This window comes from Babylonia areolata, chromosome 26 (genome assembly GCF_041734735.1).
Source record: "Babylonia areolata isolate BAREFJ2019XMU chromosome 26, ASM4173473v1, whole genome shotgun sequence".
Lineage (NCBI taxonomy): Eukaryota > Metazoa > Mollusca > Gastropoda > Neogastropoda > Buccinidae > Babylonia > Babylonia areolata.
The window spans coordinates 37,492,979-37,519,715 of record NC_134901.1 but is presented as its reverse complement, the minus strand read 5'-3'; the positions used below and the strand labels follow the sequence as shown (position 1 = coordinate 37,519,715).

General features: G+C 39.8%; 1 protein-coding gene across 1 annotated transcript; it reads left to right on the top strand.

The window, feature by feature from the left end:
• Positions 1-671: 671 nt before the first annotated feature.
• On the top strand, positions 672-26,737 carry LOC143300151 (ran-binding protein 9-like). Its single transcript, XM_076613689.1, has 11 exons — positions 672-874; positions 6,831-6,948; positions 8,947-8,999; positions 13,080-13,247; positions 13,735-13,757; positions 14,391-14,575; positions 15,502-15,614; positions 16,570-17,331; positions 20,169-20,314; positions 22,208-22,319; positions 23,945-26,737. Exons 1-11 carry the CDS (start codon positions 685-687, stop codon positions 24,073-24,075), a joined length of 2,001 nt encoding a protein of 666 aa, XP_076469804.1. The 5' UTR covers positions 672-684; the 3' UTR covers positions 24,076-26,737.

Here is a 26,737-nt window from a genome sequence, read left to right as displayed (position 1 = left end):
CTGTCATGAGATAAGCAAATTTTATCTAACAAGGTTTCGCCGGAGTCGCCAGCAGGAATGGCACAGGAACTTTCCACAAAAACTCGACACTCGAGAGCAAATTGCTTTCAACGAACACACACACACACACACACACACACACACACACACCGTTACATTGTAAAATACAGCAGCTTATTGCGCGTAGTCTTGGGCTGCCAAAGTGACGAGGTGGAACAGCACAAGGCTTATCCTGCATCATGACCACAGGACTAGGATGGAGAGAAGAGGGGAAAGAAAAAGAAATACCAATCGATTGTAATTCTTCAGCTTCTTTATTCAAATTGAAGGCAGAATCCATTTTTGGTATCAGCGAATCTTTCATCCATTATTATGTTGGTATATTCAACTACTGGAGTAGTTTAATGCATACAAACATCGATAATTACTTAAGTGTGTAACGTGCAATTGTTTTAATTGTAGAATCGAAAGTAACATTCTTAGGTGGTTCACAAGAGGACAAACCCCAAAACATTTTACTTGTTTGTAAGTATTATAGTTTTGCTACCATATGGATTTGAGTCGAGGTTTTTGATTCGCTGAAACAACCTAAACAACCAATGAGCGAGGTTAAGCTCCAAAATAGCTCATTTCTGGGCTGTCGTCACATCCGGGTTTTGTTCGCAGCTGAGAGGAAGACGAAAAATGGCGACTGGAACCACTGATCCCTCGACTGAAACTGGAAATGCAAATTCATTGGATCCTTCCGATGCTTTGAAGGAATTATACCCAGCTGTAAATGAAGATGAAACCCCGTTACCACGATCGTGGAGTCCGAAAGACAAATACAACTTCATTGGACTGTCTACCAGCAATCTGAGAGTTCACTACAAAGGTAATGCGAAGAAGTCAACAACAATGTTACTCCAGCAGCAGTCGCTCTTGGATTTCTAACAAAGGAGTAACTAAATACTAATTGAGGTCTGCGCATGTCATTGAATCGCTTTGTCCATGACTCTTATAACTGCCAGTGATAAACAGATTTTTTTATGTTTTGTTATGAGTAGAGAGAGATGTGACTTGAGAAATTTTGCGTTGGCTTAAAGTGGTACCACCTGTTTACTTTGCAGAAAGTTCGCGTTTTTATTTGTTTTCACGACTTTTGGGTAAAGAACTGCCCAGTGAGTTCCATTGCGGACTGCAGGCAGATGTTAGGTTTTTGGAGACAGTTAATCTTCATTGTAACGAGAATTGTCGAGATGTGTCATGATCGATTCTTTTCAATGATTAGTTAATTATCATAAATAAATAACAACGATACTGGCACAAGTGATAGAAAAAAAACCTTTACCATTTATGATTTTCTATGCTCCCAAATGATGAAAAGCATAGGGTCAGAAGCTAAAATGATTTAATTTGTTGATGAGATTTAGATGGGATAAAACTGCAAAAAAAGTGTGGGCTTACCTCAGTGAACCAGAAAATAGTGACTCCATTCATTTATTGTTTTGTGAAAAACATGGAAACAACCAGTTTTGAAAAAAAAAGTCCAAACATCTTCAGTAATACTGATCATAAGAAAACATAACTGATGAAATTTATCAACATGCCTTAATCAGTTAATGCCATAAGGTGGGTGCAGAGGAACTAAAGTAGAAATTAAGAAATTGCATTGATTTCAGACGGGAACAAAATGCTGATCAAAACAACTGTCAGAATGAAATGAATTATCATGATTGATACTAATAATGATGATATGGTCACATGGTGGTAAAAAGTGGTAAAAATAGAATAGTATCTAAATGCAAAATTTAGTACATTCAGACTATAAATATAATATACTTTATATAGCTTGGAGTTGAACATTTGAAGATAATGAGAACCATTTAGATAAATGCTGTAATGTGGGACATATTCACAAATTGACGAAATCCTTTTTAGTGTTTAAACTTCTTGCTGTCATTACTCTTTTTTTTTTAAGATGTAAAATCATGTATACACATAGTCTGAGGAAAATGGTAGTATTTTTACAATTTGAATTTTAACCCAAACGGTTTCTTTGTTTTAAAATGACAATTATTTTAAATTGAAAATTCTTCATTCCTTTCCATAATTATTGAAGTTGAACTTAGTTTTCCTGAACTGTTTAGGTAACTACAATAACTTGTGTATGAAAAGATCATTTTTTATAAGATAAGAATGATGATGATAATGACAGTGGTGATAATAATGATAATAATAATGATAATTCTGACCAAGAAAATTACAAGTTCACAAGATTGAACGTTATTTGAACATTATTCACTTTTTTAGTTTTTACTTTTAGCATGCATACTTACAACATAACACAGTGTAACTTTGTAAGAAAATAATTTCAGGATATTGATCTGATTTCAGATATAATACAGAAGGCTGCTACTGCATGATTACGTTCACAGAGATTAAATAGATCCATCTACAATTTCAATGTACAGTTTAATTTTACTTTGCCTAAACTACTAAGTTATGATTTGCCTCACTTTCAAATTTCTCTCTGACATTGACAGTGTCACTCTCTGATAAGAAAGAAAAACCAGGTAGTAGACTTGCAGGAAAAGATATGCAGCACTACTGATAAAGTAGTCATTGTTATTTTATTCTTTTGAATAACCAGCTAGCTCAATTGTTGTTATTGACTTTGATACAATTAGGAAAATGTTTGCTGTTTCACCTTCAGTCCCCTGAAATTACCTTTACAATCATTACTGCTCAGCTGTACTCTTTTGTTTTATACATTTGTCAGGGCAAAAAATACAGTAATGGTAATATTACTGGTATGCTATTTCTTAATTGCTATAATAAATTATGACACTGAAAATCTGAAAAGCTATTGTATTAATTACATAATGTAGTTATTAATGTTGTCTACTTTTTTGTTGCTCAGTCCTTGGAGACTTACGTCAAATAATCAATGCTCTTTTAAATCTAAAATGGCAAATTTCCTTTTAGCACACACATACAAAAGTGACACACAAACACACACACACACACACACACACACACACACACACACACACACTGAATTTCTTAAGATTAACACATACAAAAATCAGGAAAGAGAAAAAAAAAAGTTGCTTAAACTTTTTAAAAGTTAAAGCTTTCAGCTTTTTGAAGAAAAAAAAATGTAGATATCTGACAGGTACTTAAAGTGAAACTGGGATGTTTTCATGATAGTTGATACACATTATATTTTGTGTACATTATTTTTGCATTTATTTTATATCACTTTTGCAATCATTTATTTAACAGTTTTTTAATACTACAAGAGTACTTTAATATATTATTATGCATTGTGATTTTAGTATTATTATTATTATTATATTATGCATTGTGACTTTGATATGTATTGTTGACAGTTATTATGTATGTGTTTAATCAGTTTATATTCTGTTCAAATACTATGTTGATAATACATGAGATGATGAGTTTATCAGTTTCAGTACTTTACATGTTTTACTTTTATTTGGCTATTTATGCCATTTCCTTTGAATGTATGAAGTATTCAAATGGTACTAACATATTATTTTGAAATAATGTTTGTAATGCTTGAAGTATATCATTGCTTATGTTAATTTGAAATGTAGATCTGTCATCTAAGGAGATCAGTATGATATCCCAGCACAAATGAGATTATTTTTCATTTGCTTTGTCATTTACTGATTTAGTAACTTCATATGTTGTAGACTAACATTTTAAAAGATAAGACCACAGAATATGAGACTCACAGAGAAAGAAATTTCTGACAAAGTCTGTCACATACCAATTTGTAGAGTTCTCATTTATTTCCTTTGTCATCTTTGAAAATGAAATATTGTCTATTTTTTTTTTCTTCTCTACTCTATTAAAATGAATGGATGTAGACCATCCTTTCCAATTTTTCAGCCATGTGCTGATAGAGGTCCTTTGGCTCAAAGTCCTGGCGATAGATTTGCTTTGGGTTTCTGCTGCCAGTACTCATGCCTATGATGTTTGTCATAGTCAGATTTCTTTTTGTTTAAGAACTCTTCTTTCATAGTTGTCTGCTTTCTCTTGCATTTCCTCTCTCTTCACCCTTTCTCATTATCACTTGAACCATTAAAAAAAAAGGATGTGTAATAAGAAAGCTTGGTCATCCATGCTATTGTTGATTTATAATGAGGCACTGTAATTATCTAACTTCGCTTGGATTCAATAACTGTTGATTGTTATTTGGAGATAAATGTTCCATTTTATAAAACATGATATACATGTCTGGCAGTTTGAAAGAACAGCAGATTTTTGAGAAAATATGAAGAGGACACCTTAGTATTGTACTTTGAATGTTTGATAATTCATTGATTTCCATGCCTGGAAGTTAGTGGCACATATGTGTAATGAGGTAACGTTCACTATTTCAGACTGCATACGGTTCCAACTTCATGCAGCATATTATGTGAACACAGTCTGTTAATAGAGTGTGTTATGAAATGCACTCCACTTACGATAATGCAGTTTCAGATATTACTGTTACTAAGCATTAGTGATTAAATCATACAGAACCAAAGACGAGTACCATTTTAAAAAACGAGTAAGAAATTAAACATTAAAAAGTAAAAGACAGTTGACATTTGAAATAGATCGACATTGTCAACTAATTTATTCTGTCGAAGTCTGGGGATTGAACAGTTTTGTTCAGAGGGTGCCATTCATTGTTCAAAGATTAGTAGTGGTGATAGTTATTAATCAGAATGCTGCAAAGCATAACATTTCACAACAGCTAATTTGGTAAGGGGAGCGAGGGGTTTCTATCTGCTGCTGTATTGATTGTGCCTTATGTGGTTTGCGTACAACTACAAGGGATGCACTATTGATTTTGAAGCACAGCCAGGTTTACATTTCACCTGCTGGGCCTGATCAGCATGCTCAGCGTTAAAAAAAAGGAAAAAAAAGAAATAAGGGGGGGGGGATTTTTGGCTGCTGGAACTGGTGGAAGAAGACTAGATTGGATCAGGAGGTATCTTATAGATTGGAGCCGCTCTGATAGGTAGACTTTTTTTTTTTTTTTTTTTTTTTTTTTTGTTATAGGGATTCGGATTTTAATCTTTCAAGTGTCATTGAGGGATTACCATAAAATCTTAATTGATAATTGCATGTAAAAGTTATTAACAAGATGAAAGTTATTTTGTGCAGGTGTGAAGCTGAGTTTTATCAGTTTCTGCCTCTCTTGTTCTGAGAAATTTGTAGAACTTCCCTAACAGCGTAAGACGTTCAACGTCACTGCCCATTTTCCAGCAGCGAGAATCTTTCTGGTTGTACTGTACCGACCCTTTATAAGCCATCTCTGATCCACCTTCCTGTGTAGTGTGGCAGGTGTGGAAGCGATGTCAGGTGTAAACATGTGTGTGTGTGGTGGGGATGCGGGATTCTGGTTTTCCAAACTGGCAGTATTGCTGTCTAATCTGATATGAAATTCGCTGAAATGTTTTGTGGTGTTTGGTGGAGATGTTACGTATGGATGTTTGTTTCATGTACTCATGTAATGATGTATGTAATGTTTCTTATATAATTTGTACTTTGTTCATTGTTTGTAGAAGGCCTGGAGTACTTGGGTTTGGCACTTTAAAATGACTTCGTCTTTTGATGTTGATAATTAAATTTAAAATCCACACTTTATTGATCAGTATTCTAATGTATAATACATGTGGTGTATATTATTTTTGGTCAATAGTCAATACTAATTGTCAGTTGGGTGCTTCTACTTCTAGCACAGTTATTAGCACAGTTGATTCTAACAGAATGTTTTATGATAAAATCACACAAAAAATCAAAACAAAGTCAAGGTTTTGTGACTGCCAGTGCCAGTAACAGAGATGTGGAAGAAAATAGAGAACTTTCCAAGTGTTCCATTTGCATCATTCTTGATGGTTGACATGGTAACCTGTGTCTGGCAGCGGCACTCATCACTAACATCAACTACTTTTTGATGAAACGAGTCCAAGGTTTATTACAAAAAATAGGAACTGATGTCATATTCTACAGTTGTAGCATACTATTGATTGGGTGACTCTGGAATATTTTCCAGTTCATTCTCTGGAACATCTTGTATACTTTAAAGCTGTCAGTTGACAGACCATGGCATTTTTGTATTGGCATTCTAGGTGATACACCTCCATTAACTCAAGATTAAGGATATGAAATTTAACTTAAATTTTAACTTAAGTGTTCATTTTTTTGTTGTTGTTTTTTTGTTTTTTTTTTTCAAAATCAGAACTAGTAACATATTTTCTAGATAAGATGTACTTTATATAGTACTTTGGACCAGTATGGTTGCTCGTGAATCAATTTCAAATTAAGTTGTTTTTTTTTAAAAAGCCTTTAGCTTATTCCCCCATAATAGTAACAGTGTTTGTCCATGAAAAGTTGACTTTTTTCCTGTGGATAAAGATGTTTTGACAGAGGTGCATGCTTACTGTTGTGTTTTGTCAGTCTGTAACATTTTCAGTCTAGTCTGTCTGATTTTAGATCTCGGAAAGTGCAGTTGTGAATGTGTTTTAAACCTGTATGCTTTGTGAATTTTTTTTAACTGAATGGAGAGGCTCAAAACTTGTAAGTTTGTCGATGTGTTGTTCATTTGACATTGGCTTTTACCTATTCATTTTTCTTTTCTTTTTTTCAGCTTCATCTGCTTGTTGTGTGTGCAGTAATAACGTTCCTTTTTGTGCTGCTTCTCTCTCTGTGTCTTATCATTTTGTGAGTAGGTGAGCTGAGTCCCCGATTTGTTGTATTGTACGATGCAATGGGCAGTCAAAGTGAATCAGAATCTTCCTCCTCTATTAATGACGGGAATGATTCAGGTGTGGGTAAGAGCCACAACCACAAGGATGCAGCCAGCGTTCGGGCCACGCACCCCATCCCAGCCGCTTGTGGGATCTACTACTTTGAGGTCCGCATCATCAGCAAAGGCAGAGATGGGTAAGAGCTGTTCTTGATTGTTCTGCCAGTTTTAGTTCTGGCATGGATTTTGAACATCAGTATTGCATTGTATTACTGTTTTTTTGTCACAACAGATTTCTCTTTGTGACATTCGGGCTGCTCTCCCCAGGGATAGCCTTTTTTTTTTTTAGCACGTTGCTACATTGAGAGCACCACCCGTCTTTTTGTATTTTTTTCATGCCTGCAGTTTTTTAAAAAAAAATTGTTTTCCTATCGAAGTGGATTTTTCGACAGATTTTAGCCAGGGACAACCCTTTTGTTGCCGCGGGTTCTTTTACGTGCACTAAGTGCATGCTGCACACAGGACCTCGGTTTATCATCTCATCCTAATGACTAGCGTCCAGACCACTACTCAAGGTCTAGTAGAGGGGAAGAAAATACTGGCGGCTGTGCCGGGATTCGAACCAGTGCGCTCAGATTCTCTCACTTCCTAGGCGGACATGTTACCTCTAGGCCATCACTCCACTATGTTGGAGAGGTATTAACACACTTATTACACACAGTTAAAGGTGGAATTAGCCTTGTTTGGATTCTCAGGATGTTCGATTCTACAAGACGTGTATACATTATTGTATGTGTTGACACTCTTCAAGGTGTTTGCATGCAAAAAAGTCTTCTTGAATTTCATAACACAGTGCTGTGGAGTTGTTTTGGATGTGGTTGAGGCATACATGTTTTAAAATTTGGCGGAGGTTGAAAAAAAAAAATCAGGCCTTCAAAACCGAGTGAGGGAAGACTGAAGAGGGAAGAAACTGAACCAAGCTGATAGTTATAATACCCTGTCCAGCCAAGTGTGTTTGCAGAGGCCATGTTGCTGTGATCAGCATACACATGTTTGTCATTAGGATAGGGTCTCTGCTTAGCCAACCTTGGTCTGACAGCCTGTGTGTGTTAGCACTGTTACTCAGTCCTGTGGCTGGCTATTCCCTATTTGTTCAGACCATGTGGTAAGCCAAGGGAAAGGAGAACACCTTGCCTCAGACTGGCCACAGGGCCACAGGGAACCTGTTGCCCCCCTCCCCCTCCCACCTCCAACCCCCCACCCCATGAACCTGTTTTGTCAGTGGTGTGAGTCATCAGTTTTATTGAGACCCAGCCCTACAGTGTCAACTCTATATTTAGGTGGTTTGGCTTGTGTTGAAAGAAGCCCATTTTGAGCCTTCCATTGTACTTTCAAAGCCACCTGTATATGAGTCAGTGTGCACCCCCTCCCATTCCTTTTTTTTTTTTTTTTTAATCATTTTTTTTAATTAAGCTGTACTGATTTATATACTGTATCATCATCTTTGATGAATTTCTGTTGAGCTTAAAGTCATTTCTTGCCATGGTGTTTACAATTTTGAAAAACAAAACAAAGCACATCTCTCTCTCTCTCTCTCTCTCTCTCTCTCTCTCTCTCTCTCTCTCTGTGTGTGTGTGTGTGTGTGTGTGTGTGTGTAAAACCCCCTTTCTCCTTCATCTTCTTCCACCCACCTTGCTTCAGTTTGACGTGTCACTTTCGTTTCACTTTGAAGTTGGCTCCTTTGTCTACCTTATATACAGAAAGGCAGGCAAAGGAGCCAACTGTGTCTGTGGGGATGCAGAACAATGACTGTAACGTGCAATCCTCCCAAATTATCTGTGAGTTCACTGGACAGGCACACAGTAAATCATTGGGCATGTGCATATACACACACAATCACACACTACCACTACTGATGCTGTTTGCTCCACATAATACTGCTACTACTACCACTGATGCTGCTGCTATGCACATGCATGCACACACACAGACAGTACACACACATACATGTATGCACACATGCAAATGCACACGCATGCGCACACTCGCACACACACATCAGCTTTCAGATAATTGTAATGCGATTGTTTTTGTAGAATGTAAACTTGTATAAACTTAATACATCATTACATGTCTTTGCTATTGTGGATAAATTTTGTTATGCCTCATTGTCATAACTGTTTTTCTGTGAACAGGTATATGGGCATTGGGCTGTCCACCCAGGGTGTCAACATGAACAAGTTGCCAGGTGTGAATTTTTACTATTTAGTAACAGATTTTTCACATAAAGATTGTGTGTGTGTGTGTGTTCAGTTCAGTACATTTGGAGTAAATGTAGATGTGCTCATGTAGTTGTGTGCATATAAGCATAGATCAGATGTTTCTTTCAATCTTTGTTTTGTATCCTCGCTTGTGACAAGTTGTGTGTGTGCATTGTAATGTTTGTGTTTATCCCATTACTTTTATGTATGTTTTGTATGTAATGAACACAGGCAGAGATTTTGAATTAGACATGCTGCAGTCTTTTGAAGCTTTTTGCCATCTTGATATAAAGGTCTGCTTTAGCCATGGACTTAACCAAATCTTTTTGTCTTAATTTTTTTTCTTTATTTTTTTTTTTATAAACACATTGAGGATAATATTAATAAGCATTCTGTACCCCCTTCTGCTCATAATTCTTTGTTTTTTCATTTATTAAGCAGAAGGATATGTACATGATCTGAAGGGTTTTTTTTAAATTCTTATTGATGTATCTATTCTTTCTTTTTTCTTTTCTTTTCTTTTTTACATTAATTCTTTATGATGTTGGTGATAGATATAAATTGTTCAGTTTTAATTGATGTTGATGTTGTCAAACATAGTCTCAGAATCCCTGAATCCCAGGATTGTAAAGCATTGGTTTTCCTGGACTGTTTTCCAGCACCTGGCTTAACCCTCTTACCCCCAGGTCACTCAGCACTAATCACCCCTGAAATCCCATGCCAGGGCGAATAACTCTTGCAATTTTTGATAGTGGGTAATTATTAACATTGATTAAAAATATAATTACCTTCTTTTGTTGCACATGTTTATTTTTCCTGCATTGTACACATAATAAAGTTGCAGAAGAATTTTTTTCAGGCTCATGTTGCTTTGTATTCACAACAACAAAAAATAAATGTCAAAAAAAAAAAAAAAGTATCAAATTTGATGGTCAGCTTTGAAAAAAATTCTTTTAATTACAGTATGATTTTCTTTTAAATAAGTCTATCTGGTCTGCAGTGACTTCTAACACATCTTTTTATTCTTTTTCTTACTCATCTTGAATTCCAACAATGAACATGCTGATTTTTATGTTCTTTTCATTTTGAGGGATGGTGTGTTTTCATATGATGGTCGAGAGAAAAACAACAGCAAACAAACAAACAAACAACAAACCTACCTCGCATGTATTTTCTCCATAATGAAAAGAAAAATATAATCCATTTAACTAGCAAAATCAGGAGGATTGTGCAGAATGTCAGTAAGTATCAGTGCAATCAACAACTGACATTATCGATTCTGACGGTCTGGCAATCAGTTTATGATTTCGGAGGTTCGGCGACTGATTCACGATTTCGGAGGTCCGGCGATCGATTCACGATTTCGGAAGTCCGGTGATCGATTTGCACACAAGTACCAACTACACTCTCAATATCAGTAAAACTCAGTCAGTGGATGTATAGGTCAGTCAGTATGATGGACTTTTGCAAAATTCTCACGCAGAAATCATCTTCAGAATAGTCGTTCGGATTACGCTACTACGATCAACAGTCATCGAACTCATCTTGCAACTTTGAAACTTCAAAACTTTGGCAAAACTTTACCAAATCAGTAGTATATTCCATTGAACTAGCACGTTAAGGAAGATAGTGCAGAACGCCAATAAATTCGGAGGTCTGGCATTTAATTCATGATTTCGGACGTCCGGCAGTTGATTCACATTCAAGTGACCAACTTCACTCTCATTGTCGGCAAAACTCGGTTAATCAATATCAAGGTCACTCAGTTCAATGGATTTTTACAAAATTCTCATGCAAAAATCATTAAAACAGTTCAAAGTCATCTTCAGAATCGGGGTTCAGATTACGCTAAAGCTCTCAGCAATCATCAAACTCGTCTTGCAACTTTAAAAATTCACAACTTTGTCAAAATTCAAGCAAATCAGACTCGGAAAAGTGCAAAATGGATGGCAGGAAGTGCTGAAAACAAGGCTGTGAATCTCACGAGAGTCTCGTTTATGTAAACAACAATGGCTGCATCCATAGTAAGCACGTGTTTAGATGACAGTACCGGGCGGGTTGGGGTGTTACACTGCAAGTCGACATTGGGCGAGGTGGGGGTATAAGGGTTAACTCACTACGGATGATGGAACACTATAGCGTTCCTGACGTAAGGTAGCGTTCTGGACGACGGAAGGCTATAGCAGTTTCGACAATTAAAAATTTTTCCACGGTTTCCTTATGGGGTAGCATAACAATCACGGCAACACCAGGCATTGCAAACATGTCAAGGATCGAATGGAAAGTTCCTTCATGAGATTCCGTAACAACACACTCCACAGCGAGTTCAGGACCCCACACGACAAGCTAATCTGCATACGTATCAAAAATGGCATCGCAGGTGATACAAGTGGAAAATTTTGGAGCAGACTAGATCACGACAGCAGCTTTTACTGCTGCTGAAGTGATTGAAATGCTTCAAACTGAAGGTTTTGACATTGACAAGGATGGTGAAGATGTTGAATAAAGTATTTGCAGTGAAGAAAGCTACCAGCAAGAAGGTACTGATAGTGACTCAGCTTCTGAGAGCAGGGAAGAGGGAGGGGTGTGGGGGTTCACACGACATGAGGAGAGGGGTCAGTGGGTCAAGCACAGTGAGTTTCATTCAGTTACTTTATGTTTTGTATTTTTTGTGGGTTTTTTTCCTAACCCTAACGAATGGGTCGTCTGTGGGGAAAAGCAAGGCAGAGAACTATTCGTCCAGATTGAGTTAATCCCTTGACTGCTGAACCCTGTGAAATGAGATCAGTGTGGCATGGATTTGAAGTGCAAAAACTTCTGCTGTGTGCTTTTAAATGGTGTCATTGATTCTGGTAAAGAAAAATAAATCCATCCAAAGAGGGATTAACTTAACAATGTCTGGTCGGCTGCCGATTTCCGACGCTATTCCGCTCACTTGAAAGCGTGTCGGACGCATTGTTACAACAGATTCTGATCTTTTTTTAACGTTACCGATCTTACTTTAAGGGCGATAACTCACAATGTCCAGATAACTCAGACACTTTTCTTGTGAGTTGCTTCCCTTAGACTGTTGTCCGTTCGTTCTGTGGTAGTTTTCTTTGTTCGTGAACCGGACAACCGTAAATCACAACAGCACATGGTTTTCAACATGGCGGCACCAAGGCGAAACCGATTCGTGCGGAACATAAGAATGGCTCAAGCACTTGAATTGATTCATGAAACCGGGTCTGATGATGAAGATGCTGTTGTTGGATTGTTCGACAATGCAGGTGACGAAATTTTGGACTCTGATTCCGACTATATTCCTGATAAAATCGACGACAAAGTGGCGGACACTGACGATGACGAAGGCGGAATAACCGGTCAGCAAAACTCAACACCAATACGTGCGCTTGTTGCAGCAACTGATTCTCCAACTAATGGAGAAGAACCTGAGGAGATGGAAATAGATGAGGACAATCTGTGCATTGTGTAAAAAAAAAAAAAAAAGTGTGTGGTGTTTTTTCCTATGAGTGTACAGTCCGGCAAATGTTTTTCAGTGTATCTCAAGACTGCAAGCAGCAATCAGTTTTTTGTTAATTTTTTCCCAATATATTCTAATCAAATATCTTTTTTTTTTTATGCAACATGCATAAATAGTATCATAAGCACATCAAACCAAGAGTACAGGAGTGTGACTGAACCAGTGTAGGAGGATTCAGAGCATGAAGAAGTGGATTACCTGTGTTAAAAAAAAATTTTTGTTTTCCTGCCAATGTGTATCATATTGGATTACCTATATCATCAAAACCATGTGGTTCCTTCACTTAAGGTAAGCATTTTTAATAAATTCATTGTTATATCTGTCCACTGGTATGTGTTATATGTTTGTAGGGTGAGTGGTTGATTTTTTGTGATTTAAAAAAAAAAAAATCTGCTTCAAATAGTGCGATTATCAGTGGAAACCTGGTCATTTTGACTACAACATGATTGAGTTAAATCACAAATGGAAAACTTTTACCTTTCTACTCCACACCAGCAGATTGTGAGCTGTGACGTTGTTACAATACATTGTTAATGTTGTGCAGGCTGGGACCGACACTCTTACGGTTACCACGGTGATGATGGTAATGCCTTCTCCTCGTCAAGTCCAGGCGTAGCGTATGGCCCCACGTTCTCCTCCGGTGACGTTATAGGCTGCTGCGTCAACCTCATCGACAACACCTGTTTCTACACCAAGAATGGCATCAATCTTGGTGTGTTATAAGTTTGTTGGTGTTTTTGGTCTGCCTTATTGTGAATTGGTGATGAAAGTGGGTTTGTGTCAGTGTTTGGGAGGTTTAACTATTTTGTTTGGTGGGTTTAGAGAAAACAAATTTTCATGGATCATGATTCTAATTATTCACATGTTAGTGTCTCAGTAATGGGCAGATTACTTGTATGTTCAAATGCGTATATGTGATAAAGTGTCTGCATTCTGCACTGACCTAATGTGTTTGTAAACAGTGTTGTGGTGCATGCATGATAATTCATTTTAGGTCATTGGCAGATATTCATAATTATTGTACCTTAAGCATCACATGAACACAGAAAAAATGTACCAAAACCGCAGTTTCACTCAGTGTGGTGGAGTTATCATCGATGATGTTCCTAGGCTGACCTCATGAGTGATATCGATCCTGAACCGTCATTTCCTGGTCTGTATTCTCTAATAATATTTATGTTCTTTTTATTTTGTTTCAGGTATTGCCTTCACAGACTTACCCGTAAGTTTGCATTTTATCTAATTATTCTTTCAAACAAACCAAGTTCTTATTCATGTGAAGGTGATAATCTTAGTGCATTTATGTGTCTATGGTATTAAAACAATCAAAAGCAGAGTGATCACCTTAAATTCATATGTAGGAGACATTGAAGAAATCAGACATAGTGTAGTCACTGGATGCTGTTGTCCCAAGAATGTTACGAATGAATTTGTTTTAAATGATAGCAATAGAAATATGTTTTGTGCTGGCTGCATCAGACATAATTCAAGGTCAAATGATTAAGAGAAAGAATCCAGCTCCGATATGGTCCAGTGTGATCAACTGGACCACCAGCAACAAAGATAAGAAAGAACTATGTTATCACACTTGATACAAACTGCAAATGCTACTCTTTTGATAATCAGTTTTTATGTTGACAATACCTGGATCGATATGTTTGTAGAGTCTTGTGTTAGCTGCATTTTCCAGAATAACGCAATCCATCTTTTGCAAAAGAGTCTGTGTGAGTCTTGTCTTGTGTTAGCTGCATTTTCCAGAAGAACGGGATCCATATTTCGCAAAAAGAGTCCTAGGTCCTTCATTTATGGTATATGGCACTGTATGTGTTGATGCATGTGTCATTGGTGTGTGCAGCCCAACCTGTACCCCACAGTCGGCCTTCAGACCCCCGGTGAGGTGGTGGAGGCCAACTTCGGCCAGGCACCTTTCGCCTTCGACATCCGCGAGTACATGAAAGACTGGCACATGAAAACCAAGCTCAACATTGAGCGCTTCCCAGTCTCTGACCGCCGTGGGGAGTGGCAGGAGATATTACAGAAGTAAGCTATGATTCAGTGTACTGAAAATAAGCATAGATTTTCTGACATACAGAAATTTATACGTGCAACCAAGAAGTTTTGTGAACTTTTTCACTGCCCGTTGTTAGTTTTTTGAAGAGTAAAGATACATTGATCAGTGTGTATATGTAGTCATTCAAATGCGATGATAAACCAAGGTCCAGTATGTAGCATGCTTTAGTGTTGGTAAAAAAACCCATGACATGGAAAGGGTTGTCAGTAGCAAATAGCAAAAAAAAAAAAAAAAATTTGAAAAATCCACTTTATTGGGAAAAACAAATACACTTGCAGAAAAAAGGGTGGGGGGACACTCTTGCAATACGCTTTTTTTTGGAGAGAGCATCCCGAATTACTCCGAATCCCCGAGGAGTCTGTTGTGACAAAATGTAGAACGTTATATATTTCCCACAGTTGTGTCCACAACCTGTGATCAAAGGAGGCAGATTTGCCGTTGTCGGTTGATGTCTATGCATGTTCACATCTTGTGATAGTATTCATGTCCTTGAAAAGAAAATTAAATCATCCACAATTTCTGCATCGTTGAGTTTCATCTTGATTGTAAGATACTAGCTGTGGCAGATGATAAGTTGATATCCTGTATGCAGCGCACTCTTGACACACTGAAAAAGAACCAATGGTAACAAAAGTGCTGTCCTCTGGGAAAATTCTGTAGAAGAAATCCACTCTGATCCATACACAAATATACATATGCATTCACTCAGCTCCTGACTAGTATGTTGTGTTACACTGCTGTCAGACATCTGCCTAGCAAGATATGGTGTAGCTTACATGGATTTGTCTGAACGTAACAACGCCTCCTTGAGAAATTGAATCTAAGCATTGTCCACTTCAGACTGTGTGGGTTTGTTTTGTGCAGTGAATTCAGTGTGTGTATCTCTGTTTTTCAGACTGGTGTCTACATACCTGGTTCACCATGGTTACTGTGCAACAGCCGAGTCGTTCTGCAGGGCGACCGCTCAGCCGATAGAAGAAGACATCACCTCAATCAAACACAGACAGCGTAAGTTATTTAACCCCTAGACTGCTGTGGAGGTTGGTGTTGAAATGAGGTCAGTGAATTAGAAGTGCCTTTAGTGCTTTTTGTGGCAAAATTGGTTTGGCTGATGAAAAGTAATGCAGATTTAAACATTAAGAAAAATAAAGTATTATGACATACATTCTGACCTGTAACTTTTATCTTGTCTCGATGTAAATGATAGCCGTTCGCTGATGATCATACTCGTCAGCAACAGTTTACGGGTTAAACGACTATTAATTTATTATAGGCACTACATGGTTTTGCGTCGTTCAGGAAAATAAAGTTGTCTTTTTTGTTTTGTTTTTAATGGTTTTGAACTTCCAAGTGCCTCGGCTATAATGTCTAAGCAGTGTATCACTCAAAACTTGGTCCTTTTGGTTTATGTTTGATAAGAATGAAGGAAAATTAAAGAAAAAGAAAAAATTTGATTAGCAGATTTTGTGAAATGCAACCCGTATTCTCCAGAAAATGTAAATCTGTGATTTCCGTGTAAGACCCACTTACAACTCTTAATTCCATGCATTAAAGTGAATGGAGAGCAGTGCAAACTAAGAATTTGAGTATGAGGTTACACAATGTGTTATTGTTAATGCTCTCTAACCGTTGATGCCACTTTCAATTATGGACTTTTAAAAAAAAGAAAAAAATAAAGTTTTAGTTTTTTGTTGTAACAAATCCCTCCTTTGCATGTGTGCTGAGATGTGTGCCAGCACCAAGCGGTGGTCAGAATTTAGTTTTCAGACAGAGGTAGGGTGCATGCAGCCGATAAGGTGCAGGGAGTCAGATTTGAGTATAAAAAAATAATTAAAATAGATTTAAAAGTTGCGCCTTGTAGGCTAGAAATTACAGTAAAGATATTTTGGTCGGAACCACCTTGCAAGTTAACAAATAAGAAGAAAAAAAGAAGAATAAAGAATGTCACTGTTTTTCCGTGCAGGCATACAGAAACTGGTGTTGGCGGGCAGGATGGGCGAGGCAATTGACTTCACCAAGCAGCTGTACCCAGGTCTGCTGGACCGCGACGAGAACCTGCTCTTCATGCTGAAGTGCCGCCAGTTCGTGGAGATGGTGAATGGAGCCGACAGTGAGGTGCGACGCTCAAGCAGCCGTTCCCCACGCTCCTACCACAGTAGTGCTGGTGGTGGTGGTGGTGGAGGTAATGGCAGCAGCAGCAGGTCGAGCCCCAGCCTGTCTCCCTCGCACAACAACCTGAGTGGTAACGCGTCCAGCTCCTCCGCCCCCGCCCCCCACATCGTTCACCCTCTCCACCACCACCCCTCCTCGCAGCAACAACAACAACAACAGCGCCCGGGCTCTGGCAGCAACAGCCCCAACCGCCTGGGGGGCAAACTTTCGCGCAGCTCCACCCCCACCTCCTCGTCCTCCTCCTCCTCCTCCACCTCCTCCTCCCACCTCTCCCAGCAGCAGCAGCAGCAGCACGTGTCGGACAATATGCGCTCGTCCGTGTCGAGCGCCGAGGAGATGAAGAACGCGGCCAACGCCTCACCGCAGTCGTCTGAGCGCTACACGGTGAACGGTTCAGGCCCCGTGTACATCGAAGGGGAGGAGAACATGGACCTGTCTGATGGTGGGGTGGAGGATGGGCTGGTCGCCAACGGCAACTGCAACCCCCCGCCCCCTTGCATGAATGGCAACTCCCACCCCTACGATGCTGCTGAGGACGATGCCGAGGACATGGGTGGGTAAAGTAGAGCAGTGTTCATGTAGATGGGTAAAAGAGAGCAGTGTTCATATAGATAGTATTTGATCCTCTGAGTCCATATATACATGAAGGGGGCTCAGGTACTAGCAGGTCTGCACATCTGTTGACCTGGGAGATCGAAAAAATTTCTGCCATTTACCCACCAGGCACCAATACTGGGACATAGGTAAAAGAGCAGTGTTGATTGATAATAATTGGTAAAAAAAAAAAAAAAAAATTTTAAAAGCCAGCGTCGAATGTCATACAGGTTAAAAAGCAGTGTTGTTGGTGTACAGGTAAAAGAGCAGTGTTGAGTGACAACCGTAAAAAAGCAGTGTTGATTGATTTACAGGTGAAAGAGCAGTGAAGAGTGACATACAGACCTGAAAAAGAGCGGTGTAGAGTTATTATGTATGATAGTCATGTCGGACTGTAACCATCAGAACAGCAGAGGAGGTGGCTGCTGTCCCCAACTGTCTGGGCTAGAATCTGATTATAGTGAAGAGTGTCTTGCCCAGGTTCCATTCCCACTCTCTCGGCCAAGAGGGTTTTAGGACAGTCAGTGTTGGGATGGTTCCCAAAGGCCAACTAGCTCCCAAGGCCACACAGCACTAAGATCCTGTACAGTCTTGCCTCCTAGTTTGAGAGTCATGTTCCTTCACAAAATACTAAGCTGTAAATGACTTGTAGAGCAATGTTGAGTGACATAGATGGATAAAAGACCCATGTTGAGGGTTTGTAAAAGAGGGTTTGATGTTGGGAGAACAATATTGGTTACTAAAAGTGAGTACGTTACAAAAAGAACCAATGTTTAAGATAACAAAGCAAAAAAAAAAAAAAAAAAAAAAATGTTGAGAGATGTGGGTTGAATGGATAGGTGATGACAGAACATGAAAGTGACCAGTTTCGCTCCCATGCCCCTCCCAGTGTTACAAGAGCAAACAACATTGACATCAGCACTTTAATCTAGTATAAGAGTGATGATGACATGATTTGGAAATGAAAGATTGTCAGCGGTCTCTTGGCGACCAAACATTGTTAGAGCCTACCAGTGCTGAGTCTGCCACAGTTTCAGTCTCCAAGAGGTGTCAAAGCGTTTGGACTAATCCATATGCGCTGACCACATCTGCTTTGGGGAAAGAAAAACAGGGAGCAGATGCCTGACCTTCACAAAAAAAAACCCAGCTAGCACACTGATCCTGCTCCAGGTTTGTAGGTTAGGGTCTCTGAACATGCCTGGATGCTGCTGTGTGGGGGAGATCCAGGATGTCCAGTGTGGGTGCACTGCTGCTTCAGCAGCACAGAGGTTGGGTCAGCCAAAAAAAAAGAAGAAAAGAGAGAGATGTTTTGACATGGAAGTTGTGGTTCGTTCTTTCTGCATCGATGGGCTGCAACTTCTACATTCTCTTACAGTGTGTGAACTTTTACAAGTGTTGCTGCTCTGTTCTGGCCGTTGCCATTTTCAGAGGTTATAGAAGGGTTAATGAAAAAAGGGGAGGTTACCTACTTCCGGGAGGTTATCAGCCGTGCTACTTTAGTTTTCTCCACATAGGCGGATAGTAGTTTGCACAGGACAGGAATGTCAGACCCCTGCTGGAGTCTGCACTAGTGGGTCACGGTAAGCATGTTATTTAAACGTAATATTAGAAAATTTCCTTTTTGACATTAAAAAATAAATAAATAAATAAAAATTAATAGCAACAGTGGAATAAAAGAGAGTTGTTATATTGCATGGGAAAGTAAGCGAGTGATGTCACAGGTGCACAGATTTTCTGCATTTTGGTGGAGTTGTGCATGATTGTTTCGTAAATCCTCTTCAAGATGATTGGATCTTCCATTGGAAGTTCTGACAGTATCATCGTCTGCTTTTTTCAAACAGTTGCATGCGGCTGTTTTTGTTCATTCAGTGCTACCCTTCTTCTTTGTTGCAGTCTTTAATGTGATTACTGCCAGTTTGCTTATCTTCCACAGCAATCAGTGTGGATTGTCATGGAAACGAGTTTTCCCCACTTAACTGATCATCTGTTCACTTGTTGCTGATTGACTCTGCCTGTTTAAATAAGCGGAGAATGGGTGGTTTACTAAAAGAGTGGTGTTGAAATGGGTGGGCTGTCGAGAGTGATTTTTAAATGATTTTGGAGAACTGCCAAAATCCTTAGAACTGGAGGCAGAGAACTCATCCACACCTCAAGGACTTCATTGGCAGCACTGGGGAAACAATTTGGAGAAAAAGGACATCACAAGATTATAGCTATGACTATATGAGAATCACACATTGACAGGGAAATCAGGGAGGTTCTAAAGATCCCAGAAAACAACAGTCAATATAGATGTGGGATAATAATAATGGACATTTGTTGAGCGCTTTCCTCCCTTAAAGAGAGCTCATAGCGCTTTACAATAAACATCAAACACACGCGCGCGCTATAACTCACAAAGGAAAGAAGAAGAAAATAATGATTTAGCGCACAGTAATATAAAACAGATTCAGAGACTATGCGTATTACATAATTACACACACACACACACACACGCGCACACACAATGAAAAGTGAATAGGTTACAAAAAGAAACTGATACCACCCACACCCCACTCCTCCACCCCCTTTCCCCACACCCACCTGTCAAGAGTTACTTTGAAAGTGAATAAATAATCAAATCCTCTTGTCATATATCTGTCTGTGCCCCGTCTTGAAAATCAGAGTGTACCTGAAAGCCGGATTGCTTACGTCCATTAACAACATGTAGTTCACTAAGCATCTCATTTTTTATTTCTGATCAGTGAAATTGTACAGCTAGCTGCAAGTGCAAACCTTGTCACTGATGTCCACCAGATGTGGACGGGTCCCAAGCCCGGCTGTGTGGAGGTGACCGCAAGTCCATAGAGAAGATGCTGGAGTTTGGGCGTGATCTACAGTCCATGAGTCAGCGTCTCCGAATGGAGTACGGCCATAGTGAAACCAACAAGAAGGCTATACAGGTATGGATAGATGTATGCTCTAAAATGGACTTCTTTTTAAGTTATGAATACAAGTGATTGTATTTAGAGAGTATGGATGGCTCATTAGCTTGAAATTCTACATAACAGGCTTACCCTGTGTCAAAGATGTTAAACAAAAACAAGCAGAACAAAAATCCCGTAGATGTATTTCAAATCTTGTTAGATTATTTTTGTGTATTGTGTACTAGGGAAGATGTCTATGTTTGATGGCGTAGGGGGGAGAGGGGATGTAAGATTATTTTTGTGTATTGTGTACTAGTGAAGATGTCTATGTTTGATGGCATGGGGGGAGGAGGGATGGTTTTTTTTGTTATTTTTCTTCTGCATCAATATGGCATGGAAGCCTGCCAACTCCCTAGGGTTGGGTGGGTTGAAGGTGTGGAAGTGGAAGCAAGTCTTGCCTTGAAAGTGAAATTGTATGTGATATGGTGATGTGTGGGGTTCAGCCTGCTGTATGTGTGATATGGTGATGTGTGGTGTCAGGATGCGTTCAGCCTGCTGTATGTGTGATATGGTGATGTGTGGTGTCAGGATGCGTTCAGCCTGCTGTATGTGTGATATGGTGATGTGTCAGGATGCGTTCAGCCTGCTGTATGTGTGACATGGTGATGTGTGGTGTCAGGATGCGTTCAGCCTGCTGTATGTGTGATATGGTGATATGTGGTGTCAGGATGCGTTCAGCCTGCTGTATGTGTGATATGGTGATGTGTGGTGTCAGGATGCGTTCAGCCTGCTGTATGTGATATGATGTGTCAGGATGGTCAGCCTGCTGTATGTGATATGGTGATGTGTCAGGATGCGTTCAGCCTGCTGTATGTGTGATATGGTGACGTGTCAGGATGCATTCAGCCTGCTGTATGTGATATAGTGATGTGTCAGGATGCGTTCAGCCTGCTGTATGTGATATGGTGATGTGTCAGGATGCGTTCAGCCTGCTGTATGTGTGATATGGTGATGTGTCAGGATGCATTCAGCCTGCTGTATGTGTGATATGGTGATGTGTGGTGTCAGGATGCGTTCAGTCTGCTGTATGTTTGATATGGTGATGTGTGGTGTCAGGATGCGTTCAGTCTGCTGTATGTGTGATATGGTGATGTGTCAGGATGCGTTCAGCCTGCTGTATGTGTGATATGGTGATGTGTGGTGTCAGGATGCGTTCAGCCTGCTGTATGTGTGATATGGTGATATGTGGTGTCAGGATGCGTTCAGCCTGCTGTATGTGTGATATGGTGATGTGTGGTGTCAGGATACGTTCAGTCTGTTGTATGTGTGATATGGTGATGTGTCAGGATGCGTTCAGCCTGCTGTATGTGTGATATGGTGATGTGTGGTGTCAGGATGCGTTCAGCCTGCTGTATGTGTGATATGGTGATGTGTGGTGTCAGGATGCGTTCAGCCTGCTGTATGTGTGATATGGTGATGTGTGGTGTCAGGATGCATTCAGCCTGCTGTATGTGTGATACGGTGATGTGTGGTGTCAGGATGCGTTCAGCTGCTGTCAGGATGCATTCAGCCTGCTGTATGTGTGATACGGTGATGTGTGGTGTCAGGATGCGTTCAGCCTGCTGTATGTGATATGGTGATATGTCAGGATGCGTTCAGCCTGCTGTATGTGTGATTTGGTGATGTGTGGTGTCAGGATGCGTTCAGCCTGCTGTATGTGTGATATGGTGATGTGTGGTGTCAGGATGCGTTCAGCCTGCTGTATGTGTGATATGGTGATGTGTGGTGTCAGGATGCATTCAGCCTGCTGTATGTGTGATATGGTGATGTGTGGTGTCAGGATGCGTTCAGCCTGCTGTATGTGATATGGTGATGTGTCAGGATGCGTTCAGCCTGCTGTATGTGTGATATGGTGATGTGTGGTGTCAGGATGCGTTCAGCCTGCTGGCCTACCCCGACCCCTGGAACAGTCCCGTGGGCTTCCAGTTGGAGCCAGTGCAGCGCGAACCTGTGTGTGCCGCTCTCAACAGTGCCATATTGGGTGAGTCGGTACTGCCTGTGGAGATTGTGATTATTATCACACTGCCTGTGGAGAACGTAGATTGTGATTATTATCACTTTGCCTGTGGAGAATGTAGATTGTGATTATTATCACATTGCCTGTGGAGAATGTAATTATTATGACAGTGCTAATGGAGTGTGAGGAAATGCAGTTATTATCACAGTCCTTGTGGAGTGTGAGAGAATGTTATTGTCATCACAGTGCTTGTGGAGTGTGAGAGAATGTTATTGTCATCACAGTGCTTGTGGAGTGTGAGAGAATGTAATTATTATCATAGTGCTTGTGGAGTGTGAGAGAATGTGATTATTATCATAGTGCTTGTGGAGTGTGAGAGAATGTGATTATTATCATAGTGCTTGTGGAGTGTGAGAGAATGTGATTATTATCATAGTGCTTGTGGAGTGTGAGAGAATGTTATTGTCATCACAGTGCTTGTGGAGTGTGAGAGAATGTAATTATTATCACAGTGCTTGTGGAGTGTGAGAGAATGTTATTGTCATCACAGTGCTTGTGGATTGAGAGAGAATGTAATTATTATCATAGTGCCAGTGGAGTGTGAGAGAATGTGATGATTATCATAGTGCTTGTGGAGTGTGAGAGAATGTTATTGTCATCACAGTGCTTGTGGAGTGTGAGAGAATGTTATTGTCATCACAGTGCTTGTGGAGTGAGAGAGAATGTAATTATTATCATAGTGCTTGTGGAGTGTGAGAGAATGTAATTATTATCACAGTGCTTGTGTAGTGTGAGAGAATGTTATTGTCATCACAGTGCTTGTGGAGTGTGAGAGAATGTTATTGTCATCACAGTGCTTGTGGAGTGAGAGAGAATGTAATTATTATCACAGTGCTTGTGTAGTGTGAGAGAATGTTAGTGTCATCACAGTGCTTGTGGAGTGTGAGAGAATGTTATTGTCATCACAGTGCTTGTGGAGTGTTAGAGAATGTAATTATTATCATAGTGCCAGTGGAGTGTGAGAGAATGTTATTGTTATCACAGTTCTTGTGGAGTGAGAGAATGTAATTATCACATTTATTAAGTGCCTGTGCAGTGTGAGAGAATTTAATCATTATTAAAGTACCTGTGGAGTGTGAGAGAATGTAATATCACAGTGCTTGAGTGTGAGAATGTAATTATTATCACAGCACTTGTGGAGTGTGAGAGAATGTAATTATTACCACAGCACTTGTGGAGTGTGAGAGAATGTAATTATTATCACAGTGCTTGTGCAGTGTGAGAGAATGTGATTATTATCATAGTGCTTGTGGAGTGTGAGAGAATGTTATTGTCACCACAGTGCTTGTGGATAGTGGCCGGCTGCTACCTGAAGTTGATAGTGTTCTGGTCTGGGATGGGAAAACTGGGACCACACAGTTGAGGGTCATCCACTACAGGGGTGTATCTCCTTGGAATGTTGCTCAAATTTCCTGACCAGCACTGCAGGTATCTCATCCTGGTTGATAAGAGCACTGCCATTTAAAAATTAAAATGTAGAAAACAAATGTTCTGAAACTCAGGGGCACAAAAAAACCTGAGAGGGGGAGTGGGGGGAGGCAGAGGGGGATCCACCACCATGTACTGATGTGAAGTGTGTGGTGTTGCAGCATCTCAGGGATTGCCGAAGCAGCCCCCCCTGAAGCTGGCCATCGCCCAAGCCACACAGTGCCTGAAGCTGATGGCCAAGAACGGCATCGGGGGCTGTGCTTTCGCCAGCGTCTCCGACTACCTCCATTGATGGTAGGCCTCTGCCGCTGTCGGCAGTCATGTGATGAGACTGGAGCAGCTCTGTGCAGGCAGTTACCTCCTCCACTCCCGCCCCCACCCCCCAACCCTGAGTTGGCATCTTGACCTTGAGTTTAGCACCTTGATCTTGCCCAGGGACATAGACCCGGAGATGCACAGGCCTGACCTGCGTGGAGAAGCCTGACAAAGAGGTATGCCAAGTTCCGTTATGTGATGTGCACCCTTGTTCCTTCGCTGGAGGGTGGGGAGAGGTGTATGCTCCACAAACAATCCTTGATCTTTGCGATGTGATGATGTTTGGTTATGAGACTACGTGGGGTGAATGTGTGAAGAAAAGTAGGTGACTGACCTCAAGCCCTCCGTGTGTCTACCGCCTTCCCACCCTGTCCCCCCTCTTTTTCTCCCCTCCAACTTGCCCTGTCAGACACAGAAAGAAGTTTGGAGGCTGGCAGAAAATAGAGCGACATTGTCTGATGTTGCGCGTTAGTTTCTCGTGTGGCACTTGATGGCTTCATCAGCACACAACGGAATTTTCTGGGATGGGTGTGTGAGTCTGTAGATATTTCTTTTTGTTGCCTTCATTCATATCATTTGTAGTGTGTACTGACATGAGTGTAACTAGTGTCTGAGGTGCAGAGTAATTTAAATCACCAGGTGTTGGATATGATGCTTATGCCATTGCTCTTTTACCTAGCTTGCCTGAAGATTGTGCAGTGACGTCTGTAGTCAAATAACGTAGAGTGATTCTGTCCTTGTTGATTGCAAGCAAGAACTGGTTTGTTAAGAAATAGTGCTGTCTGTGTGAGTGCCCAGCAGCCTCAAGTTGATGTGTTCTTCAGGTAGTTTGTTGATGGGTCAAAGGTTAAGTATGAACCCAGACTTCAGGAGGACTATTTTTTCATTTGTCTGTAATTCAGACCCCAGCTTGAATATTTTTAATCAGCAAAATTTCACATTGTGGTTATTTGTTTTTTTCTTCTTATTCCTCTATGCTTGATATATTATTATACACAACTGATTTAAAAAAAAAAAAAATTATCAGATTTGCATGTCACACCATCTCTACAAAAATGAATCGCAGCCACGTACGTTTGTGCTTACATCTGAATACTCAAGTCACTCACACACACACACACACACACACACACACCACACCACACCACAACACAACACAACACGCCTTTCTCTGTGTCCTCGTCTCTGTCTCTCACACTCAGCACTTGCATACCTGCATATGCAAATGATATGTAGATGCACATTTGAATTCATCTTCATCACATATGAGGTGGGCATATTCATTTCTTTGCATTAATCATTTGATCATTGATGGGGAAAAAAACAAGGATCTTGTTGTCCATTACAGGACTTGGGGAGCTATGGCAACACAAAAGACAGAGCACACACATGAATAACTGAATATTGTTTGAGTTGCCACCCACAAACACACAACTGACCTAAACTATGATCTCAGCATCACTATTCAACTGCACTGTCATGCGGACATTAAGCGATTTAAATTGTGTGGTCAAAATGTGATTGGACTTTACAGATATGAAATTTGTTCTGGTTTTCTTTTGCAGATCTGAAACATAGTTTCAGGCTTTTTTTTTTCTTTTTTCTTTTTGATGATGATGCAGTCCTTCTCATACTCTTTTTTTTCTCTTTTTTTATTTTTATTTTTATTTATTTATTTATTTTAATATACAGGTGAACAATGATAATATAAACAAATTGATAGTATTCAAATTTTGACACTTGAATTTATCTGGTTGTTGTAGTTTTTAGCTGACACAGTTTTTGTACTTGTCATATCCTACAGATTGAAAAGGCGAAACATTTATTAGTCCCGGTTCTTCAAATGTTCATCCAAGTTGGACCTTTTGTGAGTAGGAGAGGTGGTGGTGGAAGGGATAAAGCTATTAAAAAAAGGGGGGGTGGGGCATTTGTAAGTGTATATATATATACAGAAAGACATTCATTTGCATTCACATGAGATCTGGCAAGATGCAATCACAACAGAGTTAATGAATTGAGACTAATTGATAGGATCACAGGCTCTTCTCCAAAAGTATTGCAGTCTGTCCGTGCCGGATGGTGGCATTCATGTCAGTGTTTCTGTTATAAAAGAAAATAAGTAGAATATATCTCCCATATGATTGCAGTATTCACACACAGATCATGCAGTGAATGGGTTTCTTTGCTCCAGGAATGTGTACATCATGAGGAGTATGACATGAATTTGAATGTTCAATGACTTTATTACGACTACATTTGTTGCTTATGCTCTCACTACATGATGGATGCAATTTTTATGATTAACAAGGCAATTACTGTGTTGATGAGAGAGACGAGAGACTGAACAGAGTACGAAGCATGAAAGGGGAAAGGCACGAAATCTTGTTTGTGTATGCTGCCATGAAAATTATTATGAATAAAAACTATATATATGATTGTTTGAAAGTGAGACTGATAATGGACTCCGAGGTGTGGGTGGTTTCTGGATATATAATTGATGATATGACTTGATTTATTTTTTCGTTGAATTTAAAGTAATTGTATCCATTCTTGCATGTGAGGGTGTAACCTGTCTAGCTTTCATACAAGTCATTTTGAGTTTTTGTCTTTCAGTATTTCTAGTAAAGTGTCGAGCCTAA